At 36.8% G+C, this 22,814-nt stretch overlaps 1 protein-coding gene across 4 annotated transcripts in view; it reads right to left on the bottom strand.

Moving 5' to 3' along the window:
• The window catches only part of LOC105423285 (agrin), a 433,811-nt gene that overhangs the window by 121,892 nt on the left and 289,105 nt on the right, over positions 1-22,814 (bottom strand). For all 4 annotated transcript variants that reach the window (XM_089079439.1, XM_089079440.1, XM_011632973.3 and 1 more), the window contains one exon: positions 9,328-9,537. In XM_089079439.1, the coding sequence (XP_088935565.1) occupies positions 9,328-9,537 (210 nt within the window). The remainder of the gene's footprint in view (positions 1-9,327; positions 9,538-22,814) is intronic.

Below are 22,814 nucleotides of genomic sequence, written 5' to 3'. Positions count from 1 at the left end.
ACGTCGACGGATGTATCGAGTCGTTTTGCCGGCATTAACGCCAACTATAATTTTTCACTGCACGCGACGCCGTCCAGCCGTGAATGGCCTCGTTCCTCCGCTTCGGATAAATCAATTGAACGGAGCCGTTATATCGAAATAGCAATTATACTTTATTACGAGCGATCGTACCGCTCGCGGTATACGTTTGTGAAATCTATGCATTAAATTCTTGTAAATTGCCGGGTATTTTTCGCGCAATCACGCTCGATATACAATATTCATAACAATACACCGCCTATCACCGAAACGAGCAATGGTACGATAATAACGATTCTTCTTATTTGCACACATGATTTCACACTTGATTGTATCGTAGAAATATTGAGCAGTTAGTTCCTTCAAAAGCAGATCTCTTGTGGTACAATACGCAAGATATATTGTTATCGTTCGGTTATCTCTGTGATCATTTTGGAAATAAAATTTGCTTCCGTCGAAATTGTAAGCTACATCATCATTAATGTTAATTTACCATTGAATAGTTTTTAACAGCGGAAAAAGATAAGAGTTTTCAGTAAAGAAAATTCTGCTTAAGAATAAACGTAAAAAAAGGGGGCAAAATAACGTTTTTCATCTATTTGCACTTGCACTTGAGTTCACTCCAGAATTCTTTAATATTTAATACGCTCGTGGTACGATATCGATGCCATTCGAGCGAGCGAAGCTCTGCTTGGTTGGTTGGAAATCGGTAAGCAGGTTTAAAAATCATTACTAGCCCTCTAAAGGTTTTCTACGAATGGCAGTTTGTCGAATCGTGCGCGTCTCGGGAGAATTGGAATAGCGAGTGTACCGGAAGGGGCGGGTTTACCAAAGACGCGGATGGGCCGAGGGAAGAGGGAACGAAGGAGCCATTTCATGGAATGAAGATGTATGCGAAGAATCAGGAAGTCGCTGCTTGCCTTCCTGCAGCGGAGAAGCTAAAGCACTTTCGTCTCGGTGGCGAGCGACGTGGGGAACATTAGACACCCGACGGAGGAACCGAAACGGCGTCAACGACGACGGAATTGCACGTGGATTTATTTATTTCGTCCGTCTTATGTTTCGTTTTTCCGTCTTTTTTTCCTCTCTTTCTCTCTCTCTCTCTCTCTCTCTCTGTGTCTCTCTCTTTTTCTGTCCTTTTCGGCCGGTAGGAAAATCGCACGACGAGGTGGAATTCGTTAAAAATATACGACTGGCACTTCGTGCGTATTTCTCTGAGAGAAGTATCTGCTGATTTTGTCGAGAGATAGTAATTGAAAATGGAAAATGTATTTTTGCCAGGTGCACGCTCAGGCGGTATTCATAGTATTCTAACTGCGTTAAATAAAAGGGAGTTTCGCGAACCGTTGACAGTCACGATCAGAGTTATTTGCGTCTTCGAACGATAAATTCGCGTCGAGGTTCCTTTGAATACGCTCAAAAAGATTGAAAGGGATTTATTCGACATGATGATCGATCTGGCGGCAGAATCGATTTTCCCGTTTCGATTCTGATGTGATTATCGCAAAACGTTTACCATGCGGGATTCGTGAGAATTGCTTAGCACCGACGCGGCCGGCGCTCCGGCAAAAACTGTATTCCGATGACCCAGATGCGCGTCCGGCGGACAGAGCTTCATTTTAAAGGCCGTAAAAAGCGATCCCTTTTTGCGATCCGGTCGATCCCGCCGTGTCTGCAGCGCGTGGAAAAACGCGCGGTATTGCGCGCGTTCGACTTTGATCGCTTGACACCATCGCCGGGTCGACCCGGACGAGTACATCGGTCGTTCATCATCGGCTAAAGTTTGATAAAACTTCACCGTCGGAATCGGGCAACTCCGAAAGTCGAGGAGCGTAATGAAGTGAAGCCGACGAGATAGATAATGATTAATTTAATTATCTCTCTCTTTTCCTTTTCTCCTTTTTTCTTCGACGCGGATTACGATTCTCCGGCGAAGCCGTCGCAAAAATTTGCCGATCATCGCCAGCGGCTCTTCCGTATCCCTCGGATTACTTTTTGCCATTGATATCCAGAGAATCGGACGAGAGTTATGCGGTGGTGGAATTAAGACTTAATTTGAATAACTGCGCGATTGGTAACTTTTATGAGAAACCTATCGGCTCAACAGGAAGCAATTATATTGGAATAAATGTGTATTAATTGAAGAAGTTTTATTCAGCACGAGTTGATTCGCATCTTCGTAACAATGGAAATTGTAAGATTCATTCAGAATTCCGCAGGAAATTTTCTATTGTTAAACCGACAGATCAATGGGAAATTAAATGTATTAATAAAAAAATAAGAAAATGCGAGTTTTCTATCACATAATTTCGAAAAATTTTGTATTACAAAAAGATATGTCAATATTTCTCCGAATAACTTCAAGATATCATCTGTCATACGACAAAAGAAGTAAATTTTATTTTTATAAGATACAATTTTGTTTTTATATAGAATTTTGCAAAAATTTGGTTTTATAAAGAATGTAATTGATATATTAAACTTTAACAAATTCAGTAAGGAATTCAGTGAGGAATGTGAAAGATATCTTAATTGTCTTAAGCAAACCCTTTAGTAAACTCTTCCTAACTAAGCTTTGGAGAAACAAGAACTGAAGTGATGGGGATGTGTTTTTCGGTGGTGTGACATGAGTTGGAAGAACAGGGATTAAAGGGGCATCTGAGTAGGAAAAGATCTAAGCCGATAAAATTAATTTAATTCCCCACCATTTTCGTACCATTTTCTATACTATTAAAAGAGAAAAAAGACAAGTTTAATGATAAACAAGAAAGATAGTATCGCGGAGAAATATCCAGTTTTCATTGTTTTTCACATTCTCTTTTTTAACGTACCTTAATTTTATTATCGTTGTCAAGAGATGTGACACGCTGGCGCTTTATATCTCGAGAGATTAGAGAGCAGTAAAATATTAAATTGTTGTAAAATTGCGGTAAAGTTTAAACAAGCGTGTCCTTTGAATTAATTTTTGTAGCGTTATTGTTAACATTTGATAAAAGAATAAAAAGTTATCGCACTGCATCTGTCCAAAATATTAAATTCTAGAAAATATATTAAAAATATCACGCCTTTATTAAATTATTTTTTCTATGTTCTTTAATTTATTACATTTTTATTCGTTTTGATGCTTCTGGCGTGTTAAAATAGTGTATTCTTTTTACAACCCAATGCACCGCGATGAAGTAAATTAATTTCGCTGACAAAACTTTTTGAAAAATCTGCTGAATTTATGACGTGATTATGGATGTAGAAAAGTTAATTTAAGATGCAATTTTATTCAAGCGAATGTATAATAGCATATTTCGCGAATTTAAATGTGTCAGATGTTTGCAACTGGGAGAAAGCAAGTGATGAATTGCTCTGGAATTGTTTTATAAGATATTTCTATGCAACTAACACCTTTGGTTCTTCTGGACAACAACTTTTTCTTTCCCAGTCACGGACTGCTTCTTTCAGTGTAATATTTCTCTTACTTATGAATAAAGAACAACTTCATAGTGAGCGATAAATCCTCCAAATATGAATAGCACAAACTTGTATAAGATAGGCAGATTAACGAAGTTCTATTCATTTAAAATAGTAAAAAATAAGCAATTTTTGCATAATGTTTTCCCAAAAATGCAAAGATATTTTTATAGTAACAACTTATTGTGCTTTAATTATTTATTTGTAAATAATATAATTTCTAAAGATCAATTCAAAGCTAATAATAATATCCAAAATATAAGCGACGCCCTGTAAACAAATTTTTCTAACGATATATATAATTATTTCTATAATCATCTAAAAACAATCAAAATTTTCATTATGAAAGAAAACTAGATTCGAAACTAGACATTTTGAAGTTATGAGAACCTTTTAATTATGATAAGACATGTGAATCATATTCCGTAATATTCATACTATTTTCTATGCGATATAATAAATTAAGATATCTGTTTTATATCTCTTCAATTATATCTCTTCAAAATTAACAACGCGATCTTATTTCTCAACAGCTTTAGACAGACGAAGAATCAATATTCAAATCAGTGCTAAAAGTAAATGGTATAAAATGTAAATTGTACATTATTCTTTATTTGATTTCCTTTGATTTTATCTTTTATCTTTGCAAATAGATGCATAAAGATAATATAATTTATTATTGACAATTTTAGACAATGCATGTAGTGTCTTTAATATAAAACAAATTGTTACAAATTTGTAGTAATCTTATTTTCAGAAAAGGATAAAAAAATTTTTAATGAAATAACAAATATGTCAGCATAAAAAGAGAATAATCATTCTTCTATCTTCTAATTTTGAATATTTACATTTTCAAATCTGAAATTTTTAATTCAAAGAAAACATGATAATTTTGGAACAATCTTTATAAATCAAATCAAATCTTTCTCTGTAACAACAAAGATCTTATCACTATCAGTCATTATTAAAATAAAACGCATTAAATTTTATGTTTTTCTTTAATGCATTTCTAAAAGCTGCAACTTCATAAAGAACCTTCCTTTTGCACTTCTTATCAAAGCTAAAATCTCTATAACTTTCGCATTCGATCTCAAAACGTCGCATATCTCAGAGTTTGATTGAAATACGATGGACAGCTTTCCGATCTCTTTGTTTCCTTCTAGCCTACTAGAACAGTTTGACTGAATTACAGCCGCTGTCTTTCATATCGACTGGATAAAACATCAAGCTTCATAAATACTCATGATTTTTACATTTTGATGCGAAACGTCAAGTAAACTGCTTTTTATAAATGAGAAAATTGCAAATGAGAAAATTTTGATGTAGCGTACAATATAATATAGAGCATAAAAAAATCGTATGTTAAATTTTGACAACCGACATTCGGCTATCGAAGTTGCACAACTTACTTCGTAAATTTTACAAGGAGTCGGCGCTATCTCTATTTCCATGCGGATTGAATTATATAGGGCGTCACCGCTGATCTCTTTGGAGGTCGGATTCTGCACCGGCTAGATTATATATCTGCCATCGTGAATATAGACTAAGCAACGAAGGATACATCGCGCGGCGTCTGAGGTAGGCAGATAAAGTTCTACAAGCGAAAGAGAGAATGACAGAAAGGTGGAGCTTTCTGTTCCTTCAGTCGGCAAAAGTACCAGGGGATCGGAAGCTCGCTTAAGACGGCGCTTATCATTCATTCTGCCTCCGCACTCCCTCATCTATATGGCTCACCCACCTTTGTCGTTCATCTCCGCGAAGTGTCTACGATCGAGTGAACTGATTAATGGCGGGTACACAGGATTTTTACTCGGTTTCGGAGCAGCGACGGAGAAATATTGCGAAAATATAAGTAAAGTATAAGCAAAGAAACTTGATTTATAATTTTTAAATCGTGGAAATAATGTTCTAGTCCTTGGTGATAATACAAAGACTTTACAATATTTATAGGTCTTGACAATACCTTAATAAATTTTAGATTTTAGATTGATTTGATGAAATGAAATGGATATATTTCATTAATATATTAAATTAATTAATATAATAAATATAACATTAATATAATAAATAAATTTTATAAAAAAATAAAATTGGGAGAGAAAAATTAATTCAAATCTCCATAATAAAATTTTAAAGTTTTATCATTATGATAATTATGTCATTCATATAATGATATTATTATTAGTACGAATTTTTTACAAGTTTAAACAAATGTAATTACAAAAAGATCTAACGATCGATTTTATTTAGGGCGAAATAAATTTTTCATGATGCATAATATGGTCAAAAGATGGAACGAAGATTGCGATAAAATTGCATAATCTTACTCATGGAATTTGCGGATATCATCTTGTTACGAGCGGGAGACTCTAAACGAGGGGGAGGAAGAAGGGAGTAACAAGAAGGCGGGGGTCGTTTGCAAGACCGAGGCCGAGTCGCGGCGCGCACGAAAATCGCTTGGGATTCGCGCTGTTTTATGGGACGTTGGAACGCTCGTTTCGCATTGTTTGTTCGCATAATAATTTACGTGCCGGGTTGCTTGTAGGATGACTGCCGACGCGAGGGTTGCCTGGCTGGCTGGCTGGCGGCACGAATAAGAAATGCTCTATATATGTCGTGTCATGTGAAATAGGAGCGGAGGAGATCAGAGAACGGGATAGGGTGGGAAAGAAGGAGGGCAAACACGTGAAGTGGAATGATGCGACAGAAGCGGAGACGAAGAGGAGAACGCACATGAAGAGAATACGTACGTTAACGCGGATCCAGAAACGACGAGGATGCCTCGCGATTTTATTTTCGTCTCATTTCCGCTTTCCCGCATGCAATTGTTTTCCACTGTCATTATGTCTCTTGTTTTCTCTCCTCATCTGTCTCTTTGCGGGTTGTCTACCGTATCACCTACGCGATATGATCGCGGATATATCTATCTGGCAGAATGGCAGTCAGCTGATGCGAGTTACTCGCATACGAAAGCAAAATCCCGACTTCATGTTCCGTATTCAGTGTAAACGCGATTTTAATATCGTACTGATGGTAATCGGAATATCGAGGGGATCGAAAGAATAATCCTGGTTTAAAATATTATACAATAATCGATATTAAAAGAATGAAGTGACGATGATAATTAACGCGAATATTATAAAGACTGTGATTAAATTTAAATGTTTCACTTAGAACGATCCCATCTTAGCCATCAATGAGTTTTCAGATTTCTTCAATTTCCTTTACGTCGATAACGAAAATGTAATTCATACTAAAAATACGCGAATCATTGAAGCTCGAGATAAAAGCTCGCGAATTTAATTCCAGATCTAATTTTGAAATAAAGAAACGTGTAAATTTCCAAAGTATCATTGCGTTTTTTGATTCGTGATATGTACACGTCTGCACATTTCAGAGGAATTTCGGAGTAACGAAGTGGAATTAAGATGTTGGTAGAGGGGGCGTCGCATTGTGCGCCAGTCGGACGGAAGGAAGGTTTCACGACCTTGCAGCTTTGCACGTCCTTTTAACGCCGGATGGGCACTTGAGCTTTCATGACCTTGCGCATCCGCATTGTCCGGTCTTTCAGACGCGGCGTCTTTGGCGCGATTAATTGGAGCGGCTCGTAAGGGCCCGCTAGGACGTTAAGTAGAACTCACGAAACGGCTGAATCACCTCCTGCGAGAAACTTGAAGCGACGCCCATCCGCCAGGACGAAGACAATGACGCGGAAAATGGGGTCTTTGTATGACGTTCTCAAAGGGGATCACATCGCCGTGTCGGAGCGACGTGGGACATTAATCAAGATCATAAAGTTTGAGAAATTGTGATTCTCTCAAAAAAAAAAAATTATCCGACAATTATCCGTTTCCCAAACCGGCCGGTTTCCTCTCCGTTACGCTGAATCGAAATCGGTCGGTTCGTATCGATCGATATGGTAATCGAGGGTTAACGTCTATCGCACGGCTGTAGCCGGCTCTTCGGCGAATTCGGAGATCAAAGCGATATCTGCCCGCGTATCCCGCGGGATCATATTATGCGTCTCGTATTCGAGCGTCCTCATGCTCGAAATCGTGCTCGCGCGAATCCGCGCATTTGCGTTGCGGAAGAATTTGCATCGGCGGTGACGATCTTGCGCGTTATCGTTGTAATTTCCATGGAACATGTCGGATGTATGTATACCCCTTCCCCCCGCGAAGGGGGTAACGCATTCCATTTGCGTAACGTCACGTTTGCGTGCAGTTCGCCCAAGTGTTTCTCTGGTTTCTCGGTTGATACTCGGGAAGGAACACCGCGATACACACAGTGAAATGGGAGACATACGAAACGCGCGCGTGCGACTCCGTCTTGAATAAAAGATCGTCTTGAGAATCAGCGCGCAAGAGCGGTGCAGAACCGTGCCGCGCCGCGCCGCGCCGTGCCACGCCACGCCGCGCCACGCCGCGCAGCGTTGAGGCGAGACCAGCAGCAAAAATCGCGTATCGGATGCTGGTTAATTCATGGCAGCCCAGGATCCCGCGGGATGGACGGGCAAAAAGAGAGCGCAGAGTGACAAAGTACATTTCGAGGTATACGGATTCGCTGTCTCCCTTTCACATAGGTGTAGTATGCGTGGATGCATGTGTGTGTGTGTGTGTGTGTGTGTGTGTGTGTGTGTGTGTGTGTGTGTGTGTGTGTGTGTGTGTGTGTGTGTGTGTGTGTGTGTGTGTGTGTGTGTGTGTGTGTGTGTGTGTGTGTGTGTGTGTGTGTATGTGTGCATGCAGGCGCGCGTATGTCTCTCTTTTTCCCGTCAATTTTTTGCCAACTACCTCACGTTTAGTTCTGAGATATTTCGCCGGATACTGAAGAAAGATCTCGAGGATCGGGAAGCACTTGGACGAGCATGTTGAGCGAATTAAAGTTTAAAAGGCTGTCAACACCGCGACCTACGATGGATCCGAGGAAGTCGGGCTTGAAAGTTTTAGCTTGGCTTTGTCACCGCTTAATCCTGGAAGAGTAATGTGGAACATAATGGTGCTCACGATAAGCAACTCATCTTACAGCCTTCCCCATGACGCTAAATTGACAATATTAATCTTCCGTCATTATTCCTTCACTTCATTTCGTGAAGAATCTCTCATTGCTCGATAAAGAAACATTCTTCCGCAATCTTGAATATTTATTTTAATTCAATTCTTCATTTATAGATAAGTTTATTGTCATTATTTATCATTGTGTGCACTTAGAATAGAATGAAATAACAATGATTCCGTGAGGATAATCAATCGATAAAATTGAATTTTTACGAGAAATCGACATGTGTCAAATTTAAAATAACTTCGTTCATATCCTTGGGAATCCTTTCCGATTGTCATGCATATCGAACGTCAAGCGTCGAAAGTCGCTTTTATTCTGGTGGCAAGCAATATCCGATTGAATAATAATATCAAGACAAAAAAATCCAAAAGCATATTATCATTATATAGCAATATTAACAACAAATTTATATTCCATACTTTTATTATAAATAATAGTATCAATAAAATGTATTTATAATATTTACATAAAATATATATTGCAGAATTAAAAGTTATTTTTTCAGCAATAAAAAAAGAAAGAATTTCTTACTTTATTCAATAAAGAAAACATATTAAGACACACAAAACTATTAAGTTAAATTTTTTTTCAATTCCAGAGAAATATATTATTTATTTTTACATTTGCATTTTTCAGTATCTCAAGTCATATAAAATTTGACTTAGAATTGAAAAAGAATTCAGTAGAATTACGTAGCAATCTGTATTTAATAGCCTTTTCATATCTTTTAAGGGATATTATTTTGCTAGATGGAAGTATGTTGTAAGGAATAAAGAATAGAGCACTCACCGCACGCGCCTTGATGTTTCACCCTTATGTTCTTCCTGTTTTGGCAGCTGGCTTGCCGCAGGTGACAATAGCTCGTGTAGGTCACGTCGTCCGAGCCGCAGACGAGATCGGAAGTCAAAGGACAATCCTTAGGGCATTGACACAGACCCTTGCCGTTTTCGGACACGATGCACGTCGCGCCCCAAGCGCAATAGGTCTTCTCGCAAGGTTCTGAAATGAGGAAGAAAGCACGTTCTTTTTATTTTTAACCCGCCGGATACAAAGTCTCAAAGTCTCAAAGCATTTCAAGCCAGCTCAATCAATGACCAGCCATTCTCAAATTTTATTACTTTAATGCTTTATTTTATTATTATTCTATCAGCAAACTATTGTTTAATCTATCACTGATAATAGAGGTTTGTGTGAGAACAATTGTTTTAGATTAATTTCCAGACAAGACATTCCATAGAATTTCTCGGTTAAATTGTAGTATGCTAAAGTTAAACGGAAATTTAGTTCAGAACTTGAGTGTTAAGATTGAAAATTAATAAGTGACAGCGAATAATGATTGCCAAACTAAACAAAACATTGATTATATTACTTTACCTTCCTATGTAATATATGTAATATATTTTGCATCGAATACCTTGCTTATATCATTTTGACATAAATATTTTATATCACGTACACATAATTCAAGATATAAAAGTTTTTTTAAATAATAAAATAATAGTTTCGGAATAATTCTTTTGATACAAATTACAATGCGAATCGCGATGTCGAAAAAGCTAGTCTTCTTTCGTCACGTTCTCGCATAGCAAAAGCTTCGGTGAAGGCGTTAAATGATATTATTATGGTAATCAGTCTACTTTTTATTCTCGGTTAAAAATGATTCGCATTCTTAATCCGTCGGAGTCCCTAAATGGCTCGCCATTTTATCGACTTTACCTCGCTGAAAGTTAATAATGGATAACAACTTTTATACAATGATAGCCTTTGAATAAATTGCAAGCGACGGTTGATATCACATTTATTGCCCCGCATGATAATTATTAATTCTTAGTTAAGTACAGATTTCTTTCTGTCATCCAAATCAAGGAAGCGGAATACGAGCATTAAATCGATCTGTGTGAAACGATTGTCGAAAAAAATAATATTCCAGCCGATATAAAGTTTTACGATTTCTGTATCGTGATTGTTTTGCGTGCATATAAAACGGCATGTCTATTACTCGAACGAATTTCGACAGCGTTGCGTTCTCGGTTTTGCTTTAACACGCAATAAAAGTTCGCATTTTGTCTCAGCAGAGCCGTCACGAACCGACCGTCCAATGGGAGAACGCCAATTACAGCGGAAAATTACTTGGTAAAAATAATTAGCAGCCGCAGATCTCGTGGGAATGAATAAATTCTTCCATAAATTCTTTTTTCTCTCTTTCTTTTTTTGTCGTCTGAATCTTGAAAGATTTTTGCTCTTCAATTTTTCGTCTTGTCTTTTATTTTATTTACATACGTAAATGTGACATATCAATATATAATATTTGATGCGATTCAATCTTTTCATTTAAAAGAGAAAGACACGTCAAAACCACGTTATATTAAATTCAGTTTAATTCATCGTTCAATTGAAATCCTATATTTCTTTTTCAATCGTGTCCTCCTCCAGTGTGTCCTTCGATTCGTGTTAAGTGTAATCAATTTTACGGTGTAATCAATTTTACTGGCTCGCTCGGGGGAGATAGATCCGCACGGGGAAATCTCGATAGATAATCCGTGCAGTGCGGTCATTAATATAGAGCTGATCCCCGGCGAAAAAAATTGCCAAATTCGCCGAGTACGCCAGCCACCTTCGGTTCGACAGTTTCCTTCGCAATGGCCACTTTAGAACGGAAAGAAGACGGCTTTCTTCCGCGTGTCCCTTGCCGTACTTCTCCATTTTTCAGTTATCCCACGGTCGCCGAACGACGTCGTCCGTGTGCTACGACCAAAAGAAAGCGATAAAGAGTCGTTTTTCGTAGCTCAACCCGATCGTTCTTGTCACCATTTTAGAATGGACGCAGCTGCGGGAACCACTTCGTTCCTGCGCGAACTACCGACGACCCGTGAATTTCTTCGCTTCTCGTTAGAGTTTCTTTTTCTATTTGCACATTCCGTCCGAAAGACCGTCCTTAGGCGTTCTTTGAAAAAGCATTCAAGCTGTAATGTATCCTACTTATTTTCTTTTTGACTAAAACACATTTTTAAATTTCTTTCTTTAGATACTTAAGCTAAATCCTACACAAAATTGTTGATTCATACAGAAAGAGATTAATTTTTATTGTGCAAAAATTTAATGCTAGAAATCAGTAAAATTGTAGTTGATTGTAACAAAATTGTGGATTAACAAACAGTACAAAACGAAAATATACGGAATATAGGAAGATATTTAAAGAAATATGAAATCGAAAAGAAACGAGAACGTAAATGTATTATAATAATATGAAATTTTGAGAATATAATTCGATTATTTGCAGCAAATGCTATTCATACGCACACACAACTTATTTCAAATATTTCCAAGAAAGAAAATTGAATTTAATGTAATTTTTTATTAAATAATGTCAATGTAATTAAATCATGTTTCTAGAATATCTAAGAATGTCACATTTTTAAGAAAAAATTTATAATCATTTTTTGAAAAAATTAATTTTGATGAAGAATTTTCAGAAACACACCATATCTTTTTATTTATTATATCATACTGTTAAGAGTATATTCTTATTATATATATAAAAGTATATTATATGTATAAAAAACACTACGTCATCGCGATCGCAGGGAAATATAATAACGAATTTATATTTTTTTTCTTTTTCGTTTTGTCGGAGAACGAGTTCACGGTCGTTTTTAATGGATTCACTGCCGTTGGACGGAATTTTCAACTTTACTGACTTCGGATTTTTACAACTGCTTGTTGCGGACGGACTGAAACGCATTTTGCAGTCGGCGTTGTAACGCGGCTGACTCTTGATGCGTTTCGAACAAAATTATATCCGGCCCGATAGTGCCGCCGCTTCCGTCAACTATTGTTTACAGCGGCCATGCCGCTCACCGCGGAGCATCGGCGTGATTTTTGGCGGCCGGCGACAATGCTATTTATACGATCCTCCCACTCCGAGGATTTGTACTATAAACAAAACCCGAGAGGGTGCAGGTCCGGATATGACACAGGACACGGTTATTTTCCCGCAATGTGGAAAATGTGACGGGCTCGCTATCCGCGACTTGGTTGAGTTCGCTCCCGTACAAATTTTCAATAAAAATATCTTCCGGTCCGTTTGCGCCATGAGTTCTGAATTTCATGAATTTCCGGCATGAAATAGCGGACTGGATTTTCACGTGTATTATGAAATTCTCTCGATTACATTGACAAGAAAATAGATTTTAATGCAACATAATTATACAATACGCAATAAGACATTTTTCTCTCAAATCTAGTTCTAATTAATATTCATTTACTATTAATTTCTTTGTTAGGTATTGTAAATATGTAAATATGTAATAGGTTAATTTATTTATTTATTTATTTAGATATCGAGAATATATGAACATTAAAGATTTCAAATAAAGATTTATACATATTTTAAATATATAATTCGACCAAATTTTTTCGAAAAATATTATTTAAGTTTGAATAACTAGACTATTTTGCAAATCAATTTATGTCACGCATATAAAAAAGTTATTATTTAAAGTTATCATAAAGGTATCTTCATTTTTTCTTTCTTAATATGATATACATTACTAAAGTCTATTGTGTTAGGTCAATGTGTTTATTTGTGTTCAACAACAGCTCATATTGAAGCAGAATTTTTCAACAAATTTATCCGTAGGGAGAAATGAGCAGCAATCATCAGCAATCAATGTTTGTTTTACTGCGGTCCGACTAATTACGGTTTTCAGAGACCGTCGTTTGCCACAACAGAAAATTTAAACGTGAAATAAATATAAATAAATCATAGAAGATTAAAATTAATTTTTGTTGTATTTTTAAAATATTTTAATAAGATTCAGTATAAAAATTTTGTGTTAATGTCTAACTTTCCAATTAAAAGATATATAAATTATCCAGCCATTGCTTACATTGTAAGAAAATAAAATAAATCGAGCTCTAAAAGCTCAAAATTATTAATATTATTAGGAGCATTATTACTTAGCTTGTGTATATTACGTATAAATAAATTATCAGTTCTTGACACTGGCATTCTTTATTCAAATATTCTCATTTTGTTCATATCTGAAATATGTGCAAATTTGAATACTGAAATCTTTAATTCTCCCATCATACATAAATGATATCTTTAATTCTAAATTATTCCCTAATATATTATTGATTATTTTTAACATGTGCAAGCAATGTTTTCTATGCATTCGTTCCGCGATGACAACGAGAGACATCTCTATTTTTCAGTCAATTAATACGAAATGAGGGAGGGGAAGAACCGTGAGAAGAAAGTCAGCGCGCGCGTCACGTCGCTTCCGGAATAAAATACCGGCGAATAATTAATCCCGCCTGTGCCAGTTCCACAGGGACGACGAAGACGGATCAGGGGGAGACGGAGGGGAGGCCTTAATTACAGCGCGAATGGAACTCTTTTTCGTGAGCGTGGCGAGAGGGGCGCCTGTTTCTCCCTCGCTCGCGATATGAACACATTGCAGACGTCGCGACGTCCGGCCACGACCCGTGATTAATGTCTCGCTTCGTTTACCGCGCAATCGGATCGTCGGTATAATTAATTAACCGCGCTCACCGCTGCTCACGCCCGCATTCCCCCGGCCAAGAACAACAATATGAACCGCGCGTAAGTAAAAGAGGGTCCTCTTATCATCGAGACGCGACCTAGTATCGACTCGACACTCCTCGGCTTATCGGCATTATGTTATATCGGATCAGCGCCACGATTAATTTCGTCGGGCGAATATTCGCGCGAATCTAATCCGCTCGCGGTACGATTAATTAACCGCGTTCGACCGAGCTCTCGCTACTAAAGGCGAATTCGCTCGTCACGCCGAGACACAATACACATACAAGGATGAGTTCAGTGAAAGTCACGACAACACATTTGTCAACACATTTGTAGGAATAACATACAGGGGCGTGGTCCACCTGATATTTGTACCTGCATTACGTTGGAAATACTGAATTTTTTTAGATCTTTCATGACGTATTTGTCTGACGTTTGTGCATGTGAAGCACGCATATTTAACGGAAAGCTAAAAAGAAATGCATTGTAATTTATTTTCGCCTGCCTTCCGGGCTCTTAATAACGCAAACTAATTTTGAATGAAATCTACAGGAAAATGATGCAGACAGTGATAAAATTTGCACATGAAATATTATTAAAATTTATTTTCCGTACAATTTAGAACTTCGGAGCGCATTTTTGTCTTCCACTTTTCTTGCAGTTTCATATTTTCACGCGTCGCGTATTTTTCGCGCACCGACGCAACCCTTCGATTCGCTCGACGGCCACCGACTTGCGAGAGCTTATCGCCGCCACGAGATCTGACTTCTTCCGACCATAGATATCCGAGAAATGTGGTTAGCTTCTTTCTTGTCTCATACGCCGACGCAATCGCCCCAGCCGTGTATTTTACGCAATTTATAACGGTAGAGCGCGGAACCATATTCCGCCGCGTTACGGTAAACAGGTCCGCGCGTTAAGTAGTTATCCAACGGCCATAGTCAGGCAGATCCGCAGTAGTAAGGGTCAACAGCCTGGGCGCGCATCTAACGAGTGGCCCCTCTCGCGTCGCGATTCCGAGCCACGTTGGTGCGCCCCTGTTTCGCGCTAATCTGCACGGGGAATCGCGACGTTCATTGTCACGATGTTATTTACGTCGACCGACCGGAGGTGAAAACCTCGGATGTAAATGTCGCCTCTTCTCTGCGTCAGTTGACAGGTATTTTAAGTACACAACGACAGCCACGAATCTTTTTGAAAGCATTATTTAAAATTGGAAAGAATTATCAATTTTTATATCTTTTTATTTGAAATATATGGAATTATATTGAATTATTTGAAAATATTGAAAGAAGAAACCGTTTTTTTTACATCAGTAATTTCATTATTATTGTTATTCGTTAGAAATCCTTTCTATAAATTTCTTGGCAAATTTTAATTTTTTTTTTTTTTTTTTTTTGAGAAAGAAAAGGTATAAATAATTACAGATATTTATGTGTTGAATTTAAAAATAATGCTATATAAATTGAAGTAATATTTTGATGTCAAACAAAAAATTTAGTTAATTATAAATCTTTGTAGCTAATATTACCTACATAATTACCATTATGCATTGCCAGTTTATATATGTATATTACAGCATACATTATACCATTGTATGCTGCACAATCTATTGGCATAGCGATAATAACACACTTCCTTTAATTTTGCATTAACGTAGAAGCATTCGTAATTCATGGCTATGAACTGCCAGCAATTGTGGCATTTATTGTGACGTGTTATTTACATTAACGTCGTTATATCAAACGTAGCGTTATGCTGTCCATATTGTGGCAGGCAAAATAAAATCGCTGTGAGTTTCGCTTGCGATAGTGATTCATCTGTTCGGAATTTGTCGCTGAAATTGATTCGCTCGGAATCGTGAGTTTCATTATCAGCATCAGACCACGCGTTGTTGAAATGCAGATAAAAGCGTGACGAATACTAAAGGACCAATAATTATTTGCTCATTATCTAGCGCGCTCGTGTGCAAACTAATAGAAGATGCGTGGTGCATGATGGTTTATGCAAGACGAAAGAAAGGAAGTTATTTTGTGAGCATTAATAATTTAGCGTCCAATCGGCATGTCCGTGCTAATCTTTAACGCAAAATAGATTTTATAAATAAATCTTGAAGTAATTAAAACAGTTTATGACAACGTTTGTTTAGATACTTATTAATAAGATAAATTATCTTAAGAAAAAATATATTACATTATTATATTAAATATAGTAGTAACCTGGCACATATTTTTAAAATCATTGTTTATGTAATAAAAACGGAAGCAATTCAATTCAGATTATTTATTGAAAGAAAATCAATTTTTTGAAAAGAGAGAATTGAAGATGAAGGAGAGAATCTTTGGATTATTCGTTTTTAAATATTTTTCTTTCAACAAACTTATCATGTACAATTGACTGACGTATCTCTCCCCTCAGCATTAGCTGAAATAACATGTAGAATTGCGATGGGACAGAGATACTCAGAAACGAGCTCATTCGACAATCGACGCCCTTAACTTTAGCCATTATCTGTACGATACGGCTACCTTGAACACAACCGTTTACGATCGTTTCCACCGCATGGTTATATTCGTGTATTTCTGCCCGGAAGTGAGCAGTTGCATCGTGATAAGGAGAGAAGAGATAACGCAACTGAAGAATATTATTTTTCTTCGAGCAGATGTTTCGACGCTTGGTTATCACTTGATAACGATCGCAACTTATAAAAGATAATTTCAAATCACTCGAATCTCGAATTATCGGGATTCCTCCAGTTTTTTATAACTCAGTTCGGTTGTAATAAATTTGCAAAAGCTGACATTTCGATATCTCGAAAGAGTTGCTCGAAAATTCGTTTCTTTCAAATATTCGCAATTTTCGAGATATTCTGCATATAACAGGCGACGCATTTAATATATCCAACAAATACCCGGCGCCATCGATGCGCAATAAAATATCCGCCGTCGCAAAATATTGAAAGGTGTGCCGCATGTAAAGTGAGGTGGGGAGGGATGTATCGAATAATATGGCGAATTTCTCTCAGAACGGTTTCATTTTAAACGATGACTCGCCACCCGTCCGGATTCGGAATCTTGGATTTTCCAACGGAACCGAAGGGATAAAAAGAAGCGAGAGATGGGGATGGAAAAGGGCGGACAACGAAGGTCGTCGACATACCCGAGGAAATGAAAGCGGCCCATCCCTTCGCGATTTTCGTATGCGAAACGGATTCGCAGAAACCCCCGAAGGGAGAGACGGTCGGAGAACGTTATTAATACCTTTCGCGTGTAATCCGTCAACAAAACTCTCCCCAACGGTGTCAGATAACAAAAAGCTCGGGGGGCTTCGTGAAAAGCGGGTGGTCAGTCCTGACCCGGGTGGTCAGTCATGCTGGCACGTTATCGAGGGTGATATAAATGCGCGAGAGTATCGATTTCGTGTCTAACTCCTCGCGGAACGCGTTGTCAAACGGAGCGAGTTGCCTCGTAAGAGGGGCGAGGAGCCAAGCTTCTCCGCGGCCTGTAAAGGCTCGCTGTAAATTACGTTTTGACATCATGACGCGGGTATATCGGGACGCGTCAGGTGAGGTGGATGTGAGCGGTGATGTTGCGAAATTGGAAGCTGCCGAAAAGGGTCTGTAGTCTGCTACCAAAGCGTGTAGCGTCGTGTAATTAGCCCTTTAATTGAGCGCTTCTTTCTCTTGTGACGTAATCCGAGCATTTTATGTAAGCATCTTTAAGCGAATAAAGTTTCATAAAAATGATATATTTTACGTAATAGGTCTGACACGTCGGAATTTATTCTCAACCAAATGGTTGATATAAATTTTATAGGCATTTTTTAAATTGAAATATAAAGATTTTAAAATGTGGGAGTAAATGCAGATGTTAATTATAAAGAGTAATTTCTCTTACATTTTCGCTTTGTTATTTATCTCCGAGATAATCATTATTCGATTATCGGAAAGTCGGATGTGATGTAAGCACAGACTTCCTAATTGCAAGCAAATATTAATATTATAATTGTAGCTTGTAACCTCGGATTAATGTGTGTAATGCGTGTGTTGCATTATGAGAGTTATTTGTATATCTTTGGCAAATGGCACGTAACATATTTATGCGCGCACGTTATATTTCGTGATATCTCTTATCATGTAAAAATCATATTTCCATCGTATTATTAAACTGTTTGCTTTTAATAATTTTTTTGGATAACTTTGTTACACGCCTTTAATAAAAATCTATAGTTATATTTCTAATTAAAACTACGAAAATAGTTGGCATGCTTGTAGAAAAGTGGCGGTATTCGCCATTTAATCAATGTTAGTCGTGAAATTTAATCATAAATTCTTCTGCCGAAACTATGCTTTCACCTATATTTTGATAATTACGTGCAAAATGAATTAGTCTCCGGTACGTTTCCGGTACTTTTCTCATTTTTTCTAAACAGATAGCTTAATAGACAACATAGAAACTATTGCTATTTACATAAATAATAAATATCTAAATTGAAAACTCATAAGCGGCAATATAAAATAATGGCTGTTTCCTATATTTATCGAAAACTTATCGGTAAAAGTTGCTTCATTGATTGCATCAATGGAAAGCATAGAATAGCAGAATAAACAAGTATGCAAGTAAATAAATGCTCGAGATATCGTAGCATTTAATTACCACGAAACGAACCATCTGCTATTATTAATAATTAATTAATTGTTATCATTATATGCAAACGATTAATTGATAATTGCCGAAATAATTTATGTACACGTTACTAATTAGTCCACTCTGCACGTTGTTTATTCCAACTATCGATAATGCAACAACAATTGTCATTATAATATAATAACGCCAAGTTATGATAAGTTAATTATATACTTGCTCTATTCCCTTCCCTCTGTCTATCTCTCCTCCCATTTACTTTGCTTTATTTAATTTGTTTCGAGCGCGATTGACTTCTCCCTTCATTTACAGAAACTTATCCCATGTTTCGAATAAAACAGATAATAATCTATATATATATATATATACACACACACACACATATATATATATATATATATATATATAATACACATTCACTCTCATAACGAAATATTATATTTTATTTCAAAGAATTATGAATTTATAGACCATTAAATTTCGAATCATGGGTATATAAACTTATTTTCTCGCATATTGCGACATGCACTGCATATTATGCAACTCAGAATACCAGAAAGATAGGAATTCTGAAAATGATATAAATCCTTGCTACGAAGAATAAACTTTAAAGATACAATACAAAAATTCAAAAAGAATTCTATAATTACATTTAATAATTTCTGATAAATGGTTAATATAAATGTGAGTGATTATTATATTATATAGAATTAAAAAAAAGCTCTTAAAAGAAATGTTGCGTTAATTAATCACGTTATAAATATACTCTAGAATTATAAATAATTTCTATCATCTTTGTTATCATAATCGATTCATCCAAGTCGATTATTCTCTCCATGATTTGAAGTGAAAAAGATATAATTACGTGGTCAGCTCGCTTCAACCCCGAACGGGGAGCAAGTTGGCGATAGATACGAGCAGTGCGGTTACGGAGGCGAGCATGAAAGGAGAATGTAACCCAATTAACGGCAGTCGAACGCTCAAGTTGTCTGAATATACAGTCACGAAGGGTCTGGGATAGCACTGAGTAAATAAGCGATCACGAGCTGCACGCGTGAGAGTAGGTCCATACCCTTTTATTTCCCCCGATAGAGGAAACTTACCAACTAATTATCCTTTCTGACTTCTAGCTCCGTCTGATCATCAATAGCGTTAGCGGCCCCTCGCTAACCTAGATCCTAATTTCAGTATCTTTTCGACCATTAAAATTCTCTTTTACATCTCAAAGACCTCGATTTCATTGATCAAATAATACGCAACGAGAAAATTTGCACTACTAAGAAGAAATTTCAAATTTCAAGATTGATTTTTCTCTACATTATTCTGTAATTCTTGCATTTTATATTTTTACTTGAATGTGACTCTCTCGATACAACACACACATATTGAAAAAAATTCCAATTTTTCAAAAAACGCCAATAAAACCTATAATAAAATGAAAAAAATGTGTTCTGTCAGAATGAAATAAAATTCCTGATTTCACTATTTTAGATTTCACTATTTTGCAACTTGAAAATTTACAAACTGTTGTTTAATAAGTTTTTTTTATTAATAGCAATCGATAGCAATTAATAGCAATAGAAGTTGGAATAGAAATAAATGGTTAACGATTCCTTCAATTTATTTTAGCTCGTTACAAATGTTTGAATCCAATGCACATATTAGCTACTTTCTAAGGATGCAATTTTGCTACGGTATTATCCTCTCGTCCACGCTATCATAAAGATATCGATTCACGACTGGGCGGAGTTCAGTGTTAAGTTTAATGTCAGTGTTATGAGTAGTAGTACAAATCTTCTGTTTTATGATCGACATGGCTGACGAGAATAAATGAGGATTTCAAACGTAAGAAAGATTTAACGATAGGACAGCAAGAAAAAAGCAGCTATATCAGAAATCTGAACGTCAGCGTTCCTCCGGTATCTCACCTTTTTTACGCAATGTGTATTCAAAGGCGATAGAAAGAAAATAGAGAATAGAGAAAAAGAGCAGGAATTAGTTAAAAAAATTATCAATGAATTGTAAAAAACATTTTGTTATCTAAAAACATATCTATTTCCTATCGGTTATGTATCTTGCGAGTAATTAAATGTATACATATAAATATCAGTTGTCCGTGACTATAAATTTTTTGAAAAATATAGAATTAATGTGACACAGTTTGAACGAGCGTAGGAAACGATTTTAAAACCAGAAATAGATATCTAGTAATAGATTTGATTCTCTCTCTTTCTCTCATACATTCGATCATGTCGGATATATAAACCTATCGGATTAGTCGGCAACGGTGACGCTAATCTACGTGCACCAGGTTGTCTAGTTTGACCCGGCTGTCGCTATCCGTGTGACACGTCACGATACGACGACGTCTCGGCCCAATCCGGTATTACGCGGTATGGAAGGGTCGTTATACAAACTTGACGGCGCGACTAATTACCAATTCGATCGGTTTTGAAATCGTTGTATTGCTAAGGGATATCTTACGCCTGATTAACCGTTGTTGTTCTCGATGGAATCGTTCTACGCTATTGCAATGTTATGCGAATGACTAGGAAGGAGGAGATTTCTCTGTGATATGTGTGTATTTGTAGCGTGAGCAATAATACAATTAATATATTTATTACAAAATGGCAGAGATAAAATTCTTAATTGCGATTAACATCAATTAAGTATATAAGGTATTGCGTTAAGCAGTAACGAATAGTCATAGAACAACGTCTACAAAATTTTATCAATATCGACGACTGTTTCACGGAATGTGAGACAATGTGTCATTAAGACAAATAGAAAAACAAAGTTCTATACAAGTTTGAAATTACCTCTAGATTGCGCGGGTTAAATGCCACGGTCGCCACCGATGAGCAAGCTTAAAGCGTTAACGCGCTTAGAGAATAGGGAAGCTAAAATGGCCCCGGGCCGTTAAGCTGATGAATCGCGCAAAAATCACGGGCCCGCGAGAATCGACACGTGGAAGCCCTCAAGCATTGACGGTCCATTCGGTCATCGAGCTTCTCACCCTCGAAACGGTGGTTAGGTCAAGCTTCCGTGGGTTAGGATAGGTCAACTCAGGTCGATCGGTCGTCGCGTACGTCAGTCAGCATTTTACGATGGCGGCGCAACGTGGTGGCGGTTTACTAGCGGAAGGTACAAGCGATTTAACCGCAGCCTCACCCCTCCGGCAATTACAATGCTAATTCCACGTATGCGGCTTTACGGTTGATCGTTGGATGACTTTCTTCACTCCCAGTCGCCCATTGCGAATAACCATGTCGTAGTTTTGAATTGCGTGTCACATATTTTGCATTTATCGATGATACTTCTACATTTTAAATAGCAGAGATTACAGAAAAAGATAAATTTGCATGCAATCATGAAAAAAATGTGCAAGAATTTAATTTATTAAATTGTATTTTATTATGACATAAATAAAAAAATTCAAAATTTTATTAAATAAATATTTTATTAAATTCCATTTTATTATAATATGAATAAAAAATATTTGTTGAATAAAAAAAAATCTTAAAGCTATTTAAAAATTAAACACTTAAAAACTATTTAAAAATTAGAAATTTTGAAAATATGTATGTAAATATAAATAATCCATAAAAAAATAGAGTAACTGAAAACATGAGATGATGTTACGTTGTGCATTTAAAAGTTTCGAGTGTTGTGAAGTAGATTATCTCCTAGAGGAAGATTATGTCATTTTTCATTCTGCTCGTTGTATTTGAAATGCACGCGAAGGTATAATAAGGGCGTACAAAAAAGCGATAAGAAACGAGAAACGATGAAAGCTTTCCAATCACGGCCAAGAAGCCCTGGGAAACAAGAAACATCACAACACCGTGAACTTTCGGCTCGCTTTATTTCCGACGAGAAAAATGTTTCCGTGGCACGATGCGCTTCACCTGAAGAAAAGGAGCAATTTATTTCGATATTTCAAGCCCTTTCTTGCTTTGATCCATCCTAAGGAAATGAAACTCCCGCGAGAGTAGTCACTTAATTTGGCTGCGCTACTTGTGAATGAAAGCTCGACTCTTTCAAATTATGAATATCGCTATTTCGTAGATCATTCAGTATTA

This window comes from Pogonomyrmex barbatus, unplaced genomic scaffold (genome assembly GCF_055798465.1).
Source record: "Pogonomyrmex barbatus isolate J1 unplaced genomic scaffold, ASM5579846v1 scaffold3, whole genome shotgun sequence".
In the NCBI taxonomy this organism is placed as follows: domain Eukaryota; kingdom Metazoa; phylum Arthropoda; class Insecta; order Hymenoptera; family Formicidae; genus Pogonomyrmex; species Pogonomyrmex barbatus.
Note: the sequence above shows the minus strand (reverse complement) of the source record. Positions and strands in the feature narration are given on the sequence as shown.